Source organism: Cinclus cinclus, chromosome 13 (genome assembly GCF_963662255.1).
Source record: "Cinclus cinclus chromosome 13, bCinCin1.1, whole genome shotgun sequence".
NCBI lineage: Eukaryota > Metazoa > Chordata > Aves > Passeriformes > Cinclidae > Cinclus > Cinclus cinclus.
This window is the reverse complement of record NC_085058.1, coordinates 21,465,898-21,480,693: the sequence shown is the minus strand read 5'-3', so window position 1 is coordinate 21,480,693 and position 14,796 is coordinate 21,465,898. Positions and strand designations below refer to the sequence as shown.

Here is a 14,796-nt window from a genome sequence, read left to right as displayed (position 1 = left end):
CAAATAAACGCGTTGATGGAGTGATGGAATCTGTCGCGGCGCACGGCCGGTCCGTGTGGGGGCTGGGGGCTCCCTGGCCGGTCTAGGAGCACAGCGGGATCTCGGCTGCGACTTTCCATGTGGGGGGAAACCCTGGGGTCATCCCGAGACACCCTCCGTGCCTTGGCATTCCGGGTTCCCCGCCTCTGGCAGAGGCTTCCCATGCAGCCGGGCTGGGACCTCCCCGCTCGGGGATTCAGCGTTTCCTGAATTCAGAGCTCCTCGTCGAGGTGGGGAATGAACCCCCTGAAGTTCAGCCACTTCAGAGAGGAGACAAGCCGGACCCGGCCCACAGCCGCCGAGGCTGCAGCGCTGCCGGGTGAGCTCAGCCGCCGCAGCTCCGGAGCGCTCGGCAGTCTCGGAGGTGGAGGATTGTCTCCCTCTCCCGGAGCTCCGTGCCTGGCAGGGTGTCCCCTTTCCTCAGCCGCAAAACTGAGCCCCTTCCCCTCCTGGAAGGCACCTCATGAACGCGTCGGCCCCAGAGATCACCACCGGGGGCTCCGGAAGGGAATTCGGTGAGAGAACGAGCAGGGTGTAAGAAAAGTGGATTGCAACTAGTGAGGAATAAGTGAACTGCGGGTGGGAACATTGGCACGGAGCTTGGTGATCGAGGACGGTGAAGGATCGATCTCCCAGTCAGCCTGCTCTCTCGATTCAGGCCCTGGGATCAGGGCTGAACCGCCCGGCCACCAGCGTGTCCCCTGAGCCAGTGCCCACTCTGTGCGGGTACAGCGCGGCTTTGGCTACCTCCCTGTGAACAAATGGTGACACGGCTACTGTGCCACAACCTCCTCAAAATCGGAGAGGTGCCGCATCTGCTCTGCCTGCATGGAATGTCTGCGGAGGAGCTTCCTGTGGGCTCTCAGATCACCCCGCCTGGGCGAGCTGGGCGTGAGGGGCACCAGTGGCTTCAGCCCAGCAGCCAGCGGGGAGGGGGCTTTGCTGGAGCCAATGTCAGGAATCGGGGGGTTGGGGTTCACATTCAAGGGGGGCAGATATCCTGGCCTTGTGTGGGAGATGTGGTCCAGCAACAGGGTCCCGGATCCTCGCCTCTCCAGCAGGCCAAGTGGCTGGCGCTGGACGGCGCTGGGTGATGTGCTGGTGCTGCCAGAGGGAGAGCCACAGGAACCATCCAGCAAGGCCAGGTGGGACCCGCTCAGCTTCCTCCTCTCTGAGGGGCCCTTGCCCACCTCGGTGACCCCGGAGTCTCCGTTGTGCTCAGTGCCTGGCCTCCACCAGTGTGGAGTGTCCATCCCCGCGGCCGAGCTCGTGCTCTCTGGCTCCTCTGGGACCGTGACGCTCCGGGACAGGCACGGGTGGGTGCCTGGGCTCTTCTCGTGCGTGGCTTTCCACGCCAGTGGCCCCGGTGCCTGCTCATCCACTGAGGGAAAGAGAGAGGGGTCCCTTCCCTTGCTGCTGCTGCTGCGGGTGAGGGAGGGCTTTTTGGAGAGCGAGAGGTCGCCGATGCCCGTGATGACCTCACTGTCAGTGCAGACCCGTGTGTCGTCACGGTGACTCGAGGCTGCCAACACCGAGGGTGCCACCAGACCCCACGGCTCTGAGCGCAGCCGCTTCAGCCGGGGCAGCTGGGCTCGTCGGGCAGTGCCAGCTCTCTGGCCCGGGGAGGGTGGCTCGGTGTCCCCAGTGTGTGAAGGCTGTGGGGTGAGAACGCTGCTCTCCTTCTCGGCAGGGGAAGGTGCTGAGGTGGGAGTTTTTGGGTGACTGCAGGGGGCTGTGCCCTCCTCTGGGGGAGCCCTCTCTTTGAACTCCAGCGCAGGGGCAACGTTCAGGTACTGCTTGGCGGTCTTGGTGCCGGAGGCTGACGTGTCCATGGTGATGATGATCACCTCCTTCCCCTTGGCTCTGCAGGCGTTCAGGAGATGCTGCAGCACAGCCTTGTCCTCGGCATTGATGGCGTGGACCAGCGCCGAGGCTCCTGAGTGGTCTTCCAGGCTGGGGTCTGCCCCACTGTCCAGCAGCAGGGACACCACCTCGCCCCCAGCCCCTCGGATGCAGGCGTGCATGAGTGCGGTTTTCCCAGACTTGTCCTGGATGTTGGGATCGGCTCTGTTGTCCAGCAGGTACTTCACCATCTTGGCCTTGTGGATGCTCTGCTGGTCCACGTGTGTGGTGATGCAGGCCACCATCAGCGCAGTCTCACCCTTGTCATTGCTTTCGTTGATGTAGGCTCCCCCTTCCAGCAGCAGCCGGGTCAGCCGCAGCCGGCCGAGCCACACGGCCTTCAGGAGGGAGTTTCCCCCCAGCTCCAGCTCTGTCACTTCATCCATGGCTGCTGCTTCTCCTGGGTGATGGCAGTGGTGGCTGTGGGGCAAACCATGGAGAAGAGCTGAGCCCACTGCTTTGTCCCTGCCTTCCTGGGATGCCGTGCTCTGGGCACTGCCCCTCATCCCACCATCCCTCTGGCCATGTCCACCCACCTTGTGCAGACACTGTCCGATAGCTTCCCCAGGAGATCAGAGAGCTTCTGATGGTCTCTGCCGGCCTGCTGGGTCTGGGGGCCACAACACGAAGCCCACTGGAGACTGTATGAACTTCCTTGATGTCTTCCTGTACTGGAGCTGGGATCTCTGCTTCCTCACTGCAGGAGGGAAGGAGAAACAGCCACAGTCATGCCGTCTGTTGTGTTTCTACTGCCCCCTGCTTCTACAGCCCCACTGACCCTCACTGCTACCCCCTCCTGCTGCCCCCGCTCCCTGTCTCTCTCCTCAGAATATTCCTGGAGCCCTGAGCAGCCAGTGCCCCCAGAGTGCTTCTGGAGAGGCCACAACCCTCCCGGCCCTTCCTTACCCCTCCGTGCCCTGCACGGGGATCCTGCGGCCCCTGGACCTGCAGTCAGTGCCCACATTGCTCCCAGCCCGTCCCAGAAGAGCCCACGGCGCTGCTCCCTGCCCCTGAGCTCCCCCCCGTGGGGACCCCTCGGACCCGGGAGAACCGACCGGGGCAGAACCGACGCCCGGTTCTCCCCCTCCCCTGCCGGGACTGGTGTCCCCGCGCCCCTTCGAGCCGCGGCCATCCCGCTCCCGCTCCTGCCGCCGCCCCCGGCTGCGGTGGTGACGGTGCGGCCGCTGCCCCGGCTCTACCTGATGCCCGATGCCCGTGTCGGGGTCCGGTGCCGCTCTCCGGTGTTGGTGCCGTTGCCCCGTGCCGCTGCCGAATGCCGGTGCCCGGTTCCGGTGCCGATGCCCGGCGCTGCGCGAGTAGGAGGGCGCGGGGGGGGGCGGCGCGTCCGCCCGCAGGTGGGTGCGGGGAGCGGCGAGCGGGGGTGTCCGTGTGCTGGGGGGCTGCGGGGTCTGTGTGCGTGTGCTGGGGGTCTGCGGGGTCTGTGTCCGTGTGCTGGGGGTCTGCGGGGTCTGTGTCCGTGTGCTGGGGGGCTGCGGGGTCTGTGTGCGTGTACTGGGGTCTGCGGGGTCTGTGTGCGTGTGCTGGGGGGCTGCGGGGTCTGTGTGCGTGTGCTGGGGGTCTGCGGGGTCTGTGTGCGTGTGCTGGGGGGCTGCGGGGTCTGTGTCCGTGTGCTGGGGGGCTGCGGGGTCTGTGTGCGTGTGCTGGGGGGCTGCGGGGTCTGTGTCCGTGTGCTGGGGTCTGCGGGGTCTGTGTGCGTGTGCTGGGGGGCTGCGGGGTCTGTGTGCGTGTGCTGGGGGTCTGCGGGGTCTGTGTGCATGTGCTGGGGTCTGCGGGGTTTGTGTCCCTGCTCCTGGGGCTCTCCAGACCCAAAACCGGTCTGAGCCCATAGCTGTCCCCACTTGGAGCAGGGGGAATTTTCCCCCTAAGCCCCCTCTGATGTTAATGACTCCGAGTTGAGCTCACATCTGGGAAAGCCCGAGGGCACACCTGGAGCACGGGAGTGCTCTGTGCCCTGCAGGAGGAGCTGGGGTCCCTGTGCCTGCTCTTCGGATACAACAGCCCTCAGTGCCAGGGTGGTGTACAGGGACAAGCAGCGGCGTGCTGCTTCTCTGGCTCTCCTTCGTCCCCAGACCTCGCATCTGGGCAAGAACCTGCTTCCCAGCAGCTTCCTTCACTTTACTCGGTGTTTCTTTCAGAGCAGTCCCAGCAGGAAGAGAGGATTCAAGGGAAGGGGGAAATGGTCACAGATGGCTCCGACCACCACCCTAACCCCCACAGTTCGTCACTTCTGCAGACCGTCACCGCTGAGAGGGTGTTTGTCATCACACCCTCTGTATCACATTAACATTTGGGGAAATTTCTCTCTTGGTTAATAAAATATATTCTCATATTGCAGCACTCTTCATTCAGAGATGATGATGACAATGAGAATCAGAGCTAGCAGAGAAATTAAGTCAGTCTTATTATGTTAGGAAGCATTTGGCAAACCTTATGGCAGGTTCCTCCTGACCTGGTAACACGGGCACTCTGCAGTACCTGCCTAAACTGGTCAAAACCCTCCCAAAATATATTTATCTGCCCATTTTCTGATGCATGAACACACCACTGTACTTGTCAAAAATAAACACATCAGCTCCTAAAAGCAAGATAATATAAACACTTTAACAAAATAAACACCTTAAAAATAAACTCCTGAAAGCCACAAATTTAGAAGAGACAAGCTGTGGTGGCAGGAGGACCCCAGGCTGCCCAGCAATGGGGATGCTGCTGCAACACCAGAGGAAGTCACCACATCCCCCCAGTCGAGAGGGTCTGCTCTGCTCCCAGGGCACACCAGCATGGGTCAGGAATGGGAACAAGGAGGGGGGAGGTGGTTGTGGGGGAAGAGGGGAGATCCTGGGTCTTTGATGATTGCAATTAGGAGAATGTTGGAAGTAAGGGTTGGGGAGCTGACACCTCCCCTGTGTGTGCCCCTTCCTCCTTTGGCCCCCTTGCTGCTCCTGTGAATTGTCACCCATGCTGGGCCCCAGGCTGGAAAGCAGGAATGACCCATCCCTGAAGATGTTCAAACCCGAGTTCCCTTTCCTGCTCTGCCAGCATGGACTTAGCAGCTTCCAGGTGTCCATGGGGTGGGAGATGCCCCAGCAGGGAAGGGAGCATGGTGATGCCAGCTCTATTATGCCAGTCCTGGGAGCTGGAACCTCTGTGGAGGGGAGCAGGAATGGCCCCTGCCTGCTGCCAGAGGGCCTCAAATATGCCCCAGCCATGCCCTGGCTTTGCAGAGCCTATGTGTCCTCCTCTCCTCATCCTCCTTTTCTTCCTCACCAGTGTCTCTGCCATCTCTGAGATGCCATGGCAACGGGACCTCAGGGATGGCTGCCGGAGAAGATGCAGTTCTGTGCAGGGCTCTGAGCCATGGGTTTGATCTCAGCAGTGCCTGTGCTGCCTTGGGGGCAGCAGGATGGGCTCCAGACATGGTCAGTTTGGGACAAATTGGGATGAGGTGGCTTTGAGGTGGCTGGGTGCCACCACAGGGTGCTGTGCCCACATGGAACATCCCTCGCAGGGTGTGGAGGTCTGGGCAGTGGCTGGAAGTGCTGCTGGTGACATCAATCCCCTGTGCCATGGCTGGTACTGGTACCCCGAATCCTCACCTGGGCAGGGGGCTCCTTTTCCTTGGCAGGAGAGAAAGGGGCAGAGGTGACAGAAGTGTGTCACTGAAGAGAACAGCAGAGATGCTGGGTGCTTTGAGGGGCCATCCCAGCACCATCCTGCCTGGATGAGCAGGCAGGGAGCTGTCACCCCTCTATTAGATCCTGCTCAGGTTGTGGTTAGAGCCTGGCTCAGCCTGGAGCAGAGGGAGCTGCTCTCTGGGACTGCGATGGGGCTGTCTGGTCTCTGTGGGGTGCAGCTCTGGTTCCCAGGGCATTCGAGGGGCTGCAGTGATGCCTTGAGAGACTGAGATTGTGGGAGCAGGGTCAGGATGGTGAGGGGTTGTTGTCTCCTTGTTCTCCCCTCCCCTGGCTGAGCAGAGCTGGGTCTGTCTTCTGGGGAAGGGTCTTGTCCCAAAGTCCCATCTCCTGGACCTTTGCGCTCCTGGCTCAGGCACAGGGGGGGGAGCCAGTGCAGCCTCGCCAGGGGTGAACCAGCCCCATCTCCCCAGAGGCACCCGCTACTGGCAGGTTCTATTTTGGGTGCTTTGCCGAGGGCTGTGTGAGTTATTCCTGCCAGCTCATCCCTGCATGGCCGCTGCTCCACCCTTTTTAGCCACGCTGCCTCCCTGGGCTGAGTGCAGCCAGGGGCGAGCTCAGCATTCTTGGGGGGCTCTGCATTCTGGGGCAGGGGGCCACTGGCTCTGCTGCTGCTGCTCCGTGGGGCACAGTCCAGGTCCCTGGACCTGTGGGACACCGTGGGGCTGCCCTGGGCACAGGGGGTCCCAGCCCACCAGCCATTCCCCTGCTGGGGTTTCATGGGGGAGAGGGTCCAGCCATGCCCACAGCACCTTGTTTTCCCCTCAGATCTGAGCAGAGCTGGAGCCTGGGTCAGGCTTGTACCTGTTTTAATTGGAACCCTGATTTCTCCTGCTGGAAAATGGGTGATGACAATGGTGCTGGAAATCAATCCATAAAATCCATTATGCTGGTGCCAACCCTGCCACCTCCTGTGGCCATACGGTGCCACATAATGCTGCTCCTTGTCCCCTCTGGTCCCTGGCTTTGGCCTGGAGGTTGAGTTGGCCATGGTGAGACCTTGCCTAGCACAGCAGCACCTTGACCAGGCTGGAGAAGCAGTAGCTCACTCCAGCCCCGGGTACTAGGAGTGATAGATGGAGGTGTCTGTGTGACCCCATGTCCTGTGGCATTGCCGGGGGCACAGGAGCTGGCACAGATGTCTGGGACCAGAACGGTGTCCAAGGGGACCTGAAGTGGGTGATACAGTGGATGATACAATGGGGGATGCAGTGGGTAATACAGCGGGTGATGCAGTGGGTGATGCAGCAGGTGATACAATGGGTGATGCAGTGGCTGATGATGCAGCAGGTGATAACAGTGGTGATACAATGGGTGATGCAGTGGTTCTGGAAGAGACTGCATCACCCAAAAGCAGCTGCATCATCACGGGGAGCGGCTCTGATGTCTCTATAGCAACCGTGGGGTTAAAAATAGTGCAGCAGCTTTAGGGAGCTGTCAGGGCCTGGCAGGGATTGCTGCAGGGATAGGTGCATGGGGAGCAGGGGCTCAGCAGGGAGCAGGGGCTCCACAGGAGACAGGGCTCGCCGTGCTGCCAAGAGCTGCTGCCCTGCCAGGGCTACTCTGGGATCTTCAACACCTGAGGGAAGGAGGGAACAGGGTGTGGGGCTCTGGGTGTGGGGCTCAGGCAGTGAGCACAGCAGCACAGAGCCCCTGACTGCTGCACTGACCCCCTGCCTGTCCCCTGTCCCTTCCCTGGCTCCCTGTTTGCACAGCAGGGTCTGTAGGTGCACATGAGGAGAGGATTCCCCATGCCCCCATCACACCTGCACTCTCACTGTCATCGTGGTGAACTTGGATCTGAGGCTGGACCTGGGTCACATCAGCAGCTCTGTGGCTGCACCAGCCACCATGGACCTCACAGGTGGCTGTGCCTGCTGTCCCCTCTCTGAGCTGGGCACTGCCATGCCACTCCAAGGCTTTAACAAAGTTTCAACCTTTCCTGTAAGTGGTAGGGTTTGGAGATGGGTGGGATAGGGATCCCTCCAAACTCTGCTCCATGGTGTGGGGAGCTGGTTTGGCTCAGACTAACAAATGTAAAGGTCTGAAAGTAGGACTGTGGTGCTCTGTGTCACTGAGCAGCCAGAGCTGTTTCCCTTTGAGTCACTGGTGGCATTTGCTCAATTGCTGAGCCTTGGAGAGCAGCAACTTCCATCCCTGGGACCCTGAGCACAGGGCTCTGGGCGTGCTCTGGGGCCAGGAGGAAGCAGGTGGTGGGCTCTGGGGATGCTCTGGGGGATGCTCTGGGGATGCTCTGGGGCCCTGAGTCATCCTCCCTCACTGGGAGCAGGGCTGGCAGCTGTTCAGGGGCAGGGGATGGTGTTTCTCTCCCTGTCTTCACCCTTGGCTTCTTGTACTCCTGTGTCCATCACCAGACCCCCGGGTACCCCTGTTTCCCCCACTTCCCTCTCCCAGTCCTGCAGTTGCTGTTGCCTTGACAACACATCTCTGTCCCTGCACTCCTCCATTATTTTCCCTTTCCAATCTGCACATTCTTGCACCCCCAGGGTGGGCTTTTCCCCTGGATGTGCTCCAGAGGGGCAGCAGAGAGCCCGTTACACCGAAAGGCTGGAAATGTCCTTGATGCCAGGGTGGAAATCATCAGGTCCTGGCAGGGGGAATGAACATCTGTGGGTGGTGGCTGAAGAAGAGGTCACTTGTGCTGTAATGGGTGAATCACTGAATCCTAGAATGGTTTGGATTGGAAGGGACCTTAAAGATCATCTCATTCCAAGCCCCTGCCATGGGCGGGGACACCTTGCACTGTCCCAGGGTGCTCCAAACCCTGTCCAATCTGGCCTTGGGCACTGCCAGAGATGAGGCAGCCACAGATTCCTGGGCAGGCAGAGAAGGGATGGAATGACAATGCAATTTGTGTGATTATTTACCAATTAAAATGAGAGTGTGATGTGATGGGGCAGAGAGAAAAAAATATTTGGGCTCTCTGGGCACTGTGTTTATTGCTTGTGGCAATGGCAACAAATTCCTTGTGGTTTTGGGGTCTTTCTGGGGGTTTTTTGGTTTTTGGATAGGTGAGTCCCTGCTCTGAGCTCCTGGAATTGCTGCTGCAGCTCTGGCAAAGCACGGGTGCTGAGGTGCAGTGTGTGCCTTGACATGGGATGGGGTTGGGTGAGATCACAGCTCTCACCCAGTACTGCCCTCTGTTTTCTTAATATTATTAAACTAAGTTTTATAAATATTCATGGCAAGAAAATAAATGCAAAAATATTCTGTTCTCTCTTTTTGCTTTTTTAATTTTAGAAACTCGTTTTCTCTTGAGAAGTCATTACAATGCTCTTTGGGTTGTGTTTAACTCCAAATTCTGATGAATCCCCACTGGGAAGAGCAACAGGAAAATGTCGGGTCCCTGGGAATGGCAGAAGTGTGGGGCTCCAGGCTGAATTGGAGATAAAGCCCAGGATCTGGGCAGGTGGATCCTAACTCGTCCAAAGCTGAGGGGTGAAATGTCTTCAGCCTGGAGAAGAGAAAGCTCTTGGGAGACCTCAGAGCACCTTCCAGTGCCTGAAGGGGCTCCAGGAGAGCTGGAGAGGGACTGAGGACAAGGGATGGAGGGACAGGACACAGGGAATGGCTCCCACTGCCAGAGGGCAGGGCTGGATGGGATACTGGGATGGAATTGTTCCACGGAGGGTGGGCAGGCTCTGGCACAGGGTGCCCAGAGCAGCTGTGGCTGCCCCTGGATCCCTGGAAGTGTCCCAGGCCAGGCTGGACAGGGATTAGAGCAGCCTGGAGTAATGGAAGGTGTCCCTGCCACGGCAGAAGGTTGGAACGAGATGAGCTTTAAGGTCCCTCCCCACCCAAAGCTCACAGCACCCTCGGTGACACCGCATCCGCCGCCGCTGCCGTGCCGGGCCGTGCCGCTGGCAGGCGAGGAGCGGAGGCAGGAGAAGATCCAAGTTTGCACTCCTCGGAGTGCGCGTCGGAAGAGAACGGATCCGTATTTAATGACAGAGCAGCGCAATAACCTGCAATTAGCCGCGCTCGGTGCCTGCGGAGGCGGCGCTCCCTGGCAGCCCCGGGGCGAGCGGTGCTGCGCTGTGCCCGGGGCCGGTGCCACTGCCCTTCCCCGGGGGGGCAGCCCCTCCACCCCAACGGGGGCACCCTGGCCTGCCGTGTGTCCTGCTGGGGGCTCGGCTGCTGCTCTCTGGGTGTCTCCTGTCTGTGGGGTCCCCCCCGAGCACTCGTGCCCCAGCCGCAGCAGCGGTGCCAGCCCAGCGCCTGTGCAGCCTCTGCCGGGGGCGGGGGCAGGGACAGGGACACGAGGGACGGTGCAGGGGCCGCAGCACACGCGTGTCCCTGCAGCCATCCCTCGCCCTGTACCGGGCTCCGGGTGCTTGGCCCCGGCTGCCCCAAGGGCTGCGTCAACTTTAATATCTCTGCTGAGTGAAATTTCCTGGTGCGGCTTTCATGTCCGCTGGGACACTTATGAAATATCCGGCTTCTGTGTTTTTTTCTGAAAAAGTGGAATTTCCTATTCGGGACTTTAATACCAGGGCTACGTGCTCGGGGCGAGGGGCGGCAGCAGTGCCGGTGCTGGCTCAGCCATCGCCCCCCCTGCCCCGGCTCCCGGGGAATTCGGCTGCCTCAGGAGTTTTCCGGTGGCGCTAAGCCGTCTTTTCATGGCTGATCACCCCACCTGCCACGGGGAAAAGCCAAATACATACTGACAACCCGCCGGCGGTTGTTTGCAGAGGGATCACATGAGGTCCCGGCCCCCCGATGAACCCTTCATGCAGAAGCGGCTGTCGGAACGGAGGTGCTCCCATCTGGGGCTGCTGGAGACTCCAGGCGCTCACCCCAACCATTTCGGGGTTCCCGGGAGCTTCAGGCACTCACCCTGGCCAGTCTGGGGCTACCTGAAGCTGCTGGTGCTCCCCAGAGCAGACCCCCAGTGCCGAGGGGTGCCACGACCGCTCCAGTTGTGTCCCTTGACTGTGCCAGCTCACGGTGGGATGGCAGGGATGACCCTCCTCTTCCCTCACTTCATTTTGCAGGTCCACCGCCACCTCCACACCTCCCTGGGCAGCGGGAGCAGCTGGAGGGGCTGCGTGGGCTGTGTGCAGAGCAGTGCTGGGATCCCCAAGTGCCCCGAACCCACAGGTGCCAGCCCGCTGCGGTGTCTGCCCAGAGCTGTGGTGTGCCAGGGTCACTGCCTGCCCCCCTGGCCTGGGTCCGGAGTCACTGGGGAGGACAAAATGCCATCGGTGAGGGGTGACAGAGCCTGTCCCAGATCCCGACCCTTCCCTCTCTGCTCCCAGAAGCTGCTTGGGATTCTTGGCGGGGTCTGGCTGAGGAAGAGCCCTGGATCCCATCCCTGGTCTGGCTGTGGCAGAGGCTGCACAGTCCAGCTGTCCCCAAAGCGAGAAGGGAGCCGTGCCTGGCACGCGGCTGTATGGCCACCAGATGAGCCCGGGGGGCCCAGACTCTCACACTGGGGCAGTGCCTGTGAGTCTGTCTGGGGACAAGCCTGGGGGCAGGATGGGGCCCAAGCTCAGCAGCAGGAGGGTCTGGTTTCAGGGGGTGCACCTTTAGGGGACAGGTTTAGGGGTGCCAGGTCAGCCTGTGCATGCAGTGCCTGACATGGAACTTCTCCTCCGCTCTGGGCCCTGCCCTGATGCCTGCACCTAGAAATTCAGGGGATCTGGGGCAACCCCCCCCTGAGGATCAGGGATCCCCCCTCCAGCCTTTGCCAGGCAGGAGGGTGTGCAGGGAGCTCCAGGGCATTCCTGTGGGGGTGGCAATGTTTTGGGGAGCCCCGTGGGGCTGCAGTGGTTGCTGGCTGTGGGGCTCACGTGGGCCCAGGGCATGCAGCCAATGGGTTTTGGGGCCAGGCTGTATTCCCTATGGAAAAACCTCCTCCCTGTGCTGGTGCTGGCTCTTCCCTCTCCCGCCAGCCATGCATCCATGAGCAAGCACAGAACGCCAGCGTGCAGGCACACACTCTGCAAAACACTTCAGTGGGGGCAGGAAAGATCTGACTGATGGGAATAGCTGGAAAACTGGGAAAAAGAGGATGGACGTGTGAAGGGACTCCTGGGTGCTTGAAAGCATGGGTTTGTTGGGCAGGGGCAGCCCCTGTGGGGCCCTGGCAAGCTCAGGCTCAGTGGGACATGGGCTGCAGCACCCCAAACTGGATGGGAGCACAGGGCTCTGCTGAACAGACACCCCCTTACCTCATCCTGGGGTTCACTGCCCTTGTCCCCCTGCAGTGTTCAGCATTTCCTTCATCTGCTGTGGTTGGCAGGAGCTCTCCTAGAAAACCAGAAAAATGTTGGGAATAAATAGTTTTAAACAGGAACAATTCCAGTCACAGGAAAGCACGGGAGTTTTATACTCATTTCTTACTTTTATAATTATTCTTCACATTGATCCCAAAGAATTCCAAGGTAACTTCACTGAAACAAGCAAACAGTAATGCACTAAAAAAACATTTCAAGACTTTTTCCCAGAAGATGCATTTTCCTGCTGGAGACCTGCTGCAGGTGCTGAAAGGGAAAATCCCGGAGTGACGGGACCCGCCGGCTTTTAGTGAAAAAGATACTTCTATATCCCCTGCATTTGCTTTGCGGTCGGTTTATCCTGAGCCAACATCTGGAGCTGCGCAGGCACGGATGCCAGAGCCCCAGCCGGAGCCGGGATAGCCCGGCGGCCACCGGGGCCAGCGTGTCAGGCCGGTCGTTCGTGTCACCCGCATACCCTTATCAGTTCTCCGTCCAACAATTAGAGTGAAGAAGCTGGGCTGGAAAAGTGATAAGGGCACGAGAGTGGCCGCAGGAGACGCTCCCCGGGAAGCGCGGGGTGCGACCCGCAGGTACCGAGGGGAGAGGAGAGCTCGGGGTGTCACCGAGGGAGAGCTCGGGGTGTCACCGGGTACCTCTGCTCTTGGCCGGGAGCATCGCGGGGACCTCGGGGTGCTCAGCCCAGCCTGCCCGCAGCGAGTGCCCCGCGCCCCTGGGCTGCGTCTGCTCCAGCCCCCCGGACACTCCCCATTGACAAGTTTCATAACTCAGTCCCCTCCCTGCGGGGAGGGCCCGTCCCCCCGGCCCGCGGGGCTGAGCCGGCACCCGGCCGGCGGGGCGCGGGTGGGACCTGCCCGCCGCCGGATTAAGCTGAATAAATCGCGGGGGTGCAGCCGGGCGGATTCGTCTGACGCTGCAGAAAGGCACCCACGGGCCCCAGCCGTGGTGCCGTGGGACCGGGGCTGGGGTGCCCCATTCCCGAAAGGCAGGAAAAGCCCATCCCAGGTGGCAGGGGAAGGGTCTGGTACCGCCGTTCCTGCTCCAGCTGCTCGAGAGATGCTGAGGCACCCGTGCCAGTGGTGATACCCCGTGCTGTGCCCCAGGGCAGCTCCCCGTGTGTCACCATGTTCCCACGCTGTCCTTCACGTCTGTCCTGAGCGGTTCCTCCCATCACAAGCTCGATGAGGGCAGCTGAGCCTGGTCTCTGGTCAGTCACGGGCATTCCTTGCCACGCAGTGGAGCCAAAGGTGTCTGAGGGACCGTGACCAGCCCTGGTCACCAACACCTTCACTCTGGAGCACCCCAACCCTCCCGCTTTCAGCTCCAGTGCAGCCGAGGCTGGAGCAGAACAATCCGGATCTCCACTCCCAGTTTGGGCATGTGTGAGCTTGCCGTGGCACTGGGCTGCTGGGGAACGGTCCTGAGCCAGGTGTGAGGGGACCTGGGCAGGGCAGAGATTGTCCTGGTGTGAGTCAGCGGCACAGGAACCCCCGGAGCTCCGAGTGGTGCCAGGCTGGTTGTCCTGGCTCCACCGCCCTGAGGCCAGGGACTTGCTGCCCTTGGGGTTTGACAGCAGCCATGACAAGGGTGGAGGTGATAAAGGCACTGTCAATCCCAGTGCCTTGCGTTGATTCAGGTGCCCTACATCCTCCCAGTGTCTCCTTCCTCCTCACTCACTTCTTCCCAGGGCTTTGTTGCCCTTTACCAAGCATGAGATGAGCACGGGATGACATTTCAGGTGGGAATAGCATATTTGTTTCCAAAGTAAAACATCTCTATAATTCCTATTGGAGGAGAGTGAGCTGTGGGAACTCCTGCACGCACAGGACATCAAGGCCTACACTGGCTGTGGCCACAATTGCTTCTGGTTTTGGTCCAGGTTTATTTGCTGCTCAAAGGACAAAAATGGTGATGGGGCCAGTACACCTGGCAGGGCGCAGGGAGGCAGCTGGAGCCACTGGCCAGCACTGCTCTCCCTGTGTCCCCCAGGGCTGGGACACTGTCCTTTGCCCCTTGACCTGGGATCTGGCCCACCAGAGCCACCCCAGAGGGTAGGAGTGGGGGGATGATGACAATTGTGTCCCCTCTGTTCTGGATGGTGGGAGAGAGAGGAGTACAGCAAGCCAGGGCAGCAGCAAAGGGCTGTAAGAGCACTAGTGTAAGGGGTCCATGGCTAACAAGCATCCCCTGCCTAAACCTCCCTGGCCCAAAGACCCCCTGATTGAGCCGGGTCATGGCCACAGCCGTTCTCCTCCCAGCTGTGATGAGCCCCAGGCAGTTTTGAGAAAACCTGGTGTTCCAGGGAGCAGCCAGCCCAGTCCTGCAGCACTGCTGGTGGCTCTCAGGGTGCTCCCACCTGCCCCAGCACGGCTGAGTCCCTCCCCTCCGGTGGGAACCCAGCAGCCAGACAGGGCCTGCGGGGCTGGCTGCGCCCAGAGCCAAGGCTTTGATGTCCTGGAGCGGCCACTGGGCAAGCACAAAAACCCAGCACAGCCCCAGGTCCCGTGTTGGTTTTGGTGATTATGTAGCTGAGCGGCTCCTGGGATGTGAATATTCAGTCCTGAGTAAACAAGGCTTGCTCCCGAAATGGGCTCTTGGCACAGGCTGCCCTTTCCCGTGATGGCACAGGGGTGCTGGCCCCGAAGTAGGGCAGCAATGGGGCTGGGGGGCTGAGCAGCTGGGGCTGTGGTATCCCATCAGCTCCCAGATCTGCAGGGCTGGGATTGTCCCAACAAGTCCTGCTCTGTGGGGGTCATGAGGGGCTGCTGCCCTGGTTACCAAGCGAAATGTGCCCCTGCTGCTCCCATCAGCAGCTTTATGGGTGATGCCTGCCCCCACCTCTGTTATTAAAGACTGAGGGGGGGGAGGCCTGGCGGGGGCCGGGG

The 14,796-nt window shown here is 60.6% G+C and overlaps 1 protein-coding gene across 1 annotated transcript; it reads right to left on the bottom strand.

The window, feature by feature from the left end:
• Positions 1-812: 812 nt before the first annotated feature.
• ANKRD34C (ankyrin repeat domain 34C) lies at positions 813-2,327 on the bottom strand. The gene has a single exon (XM_062501635.1). It carries the CDS (start codon positions 2,325-2,327, stop codon positions 813-815), a length of 1,515 nt encoding a protein of 504 aa, XP_062357619.1.
• Positions 2,328-14,796: the final 12,469 nt, after the last annotated feature.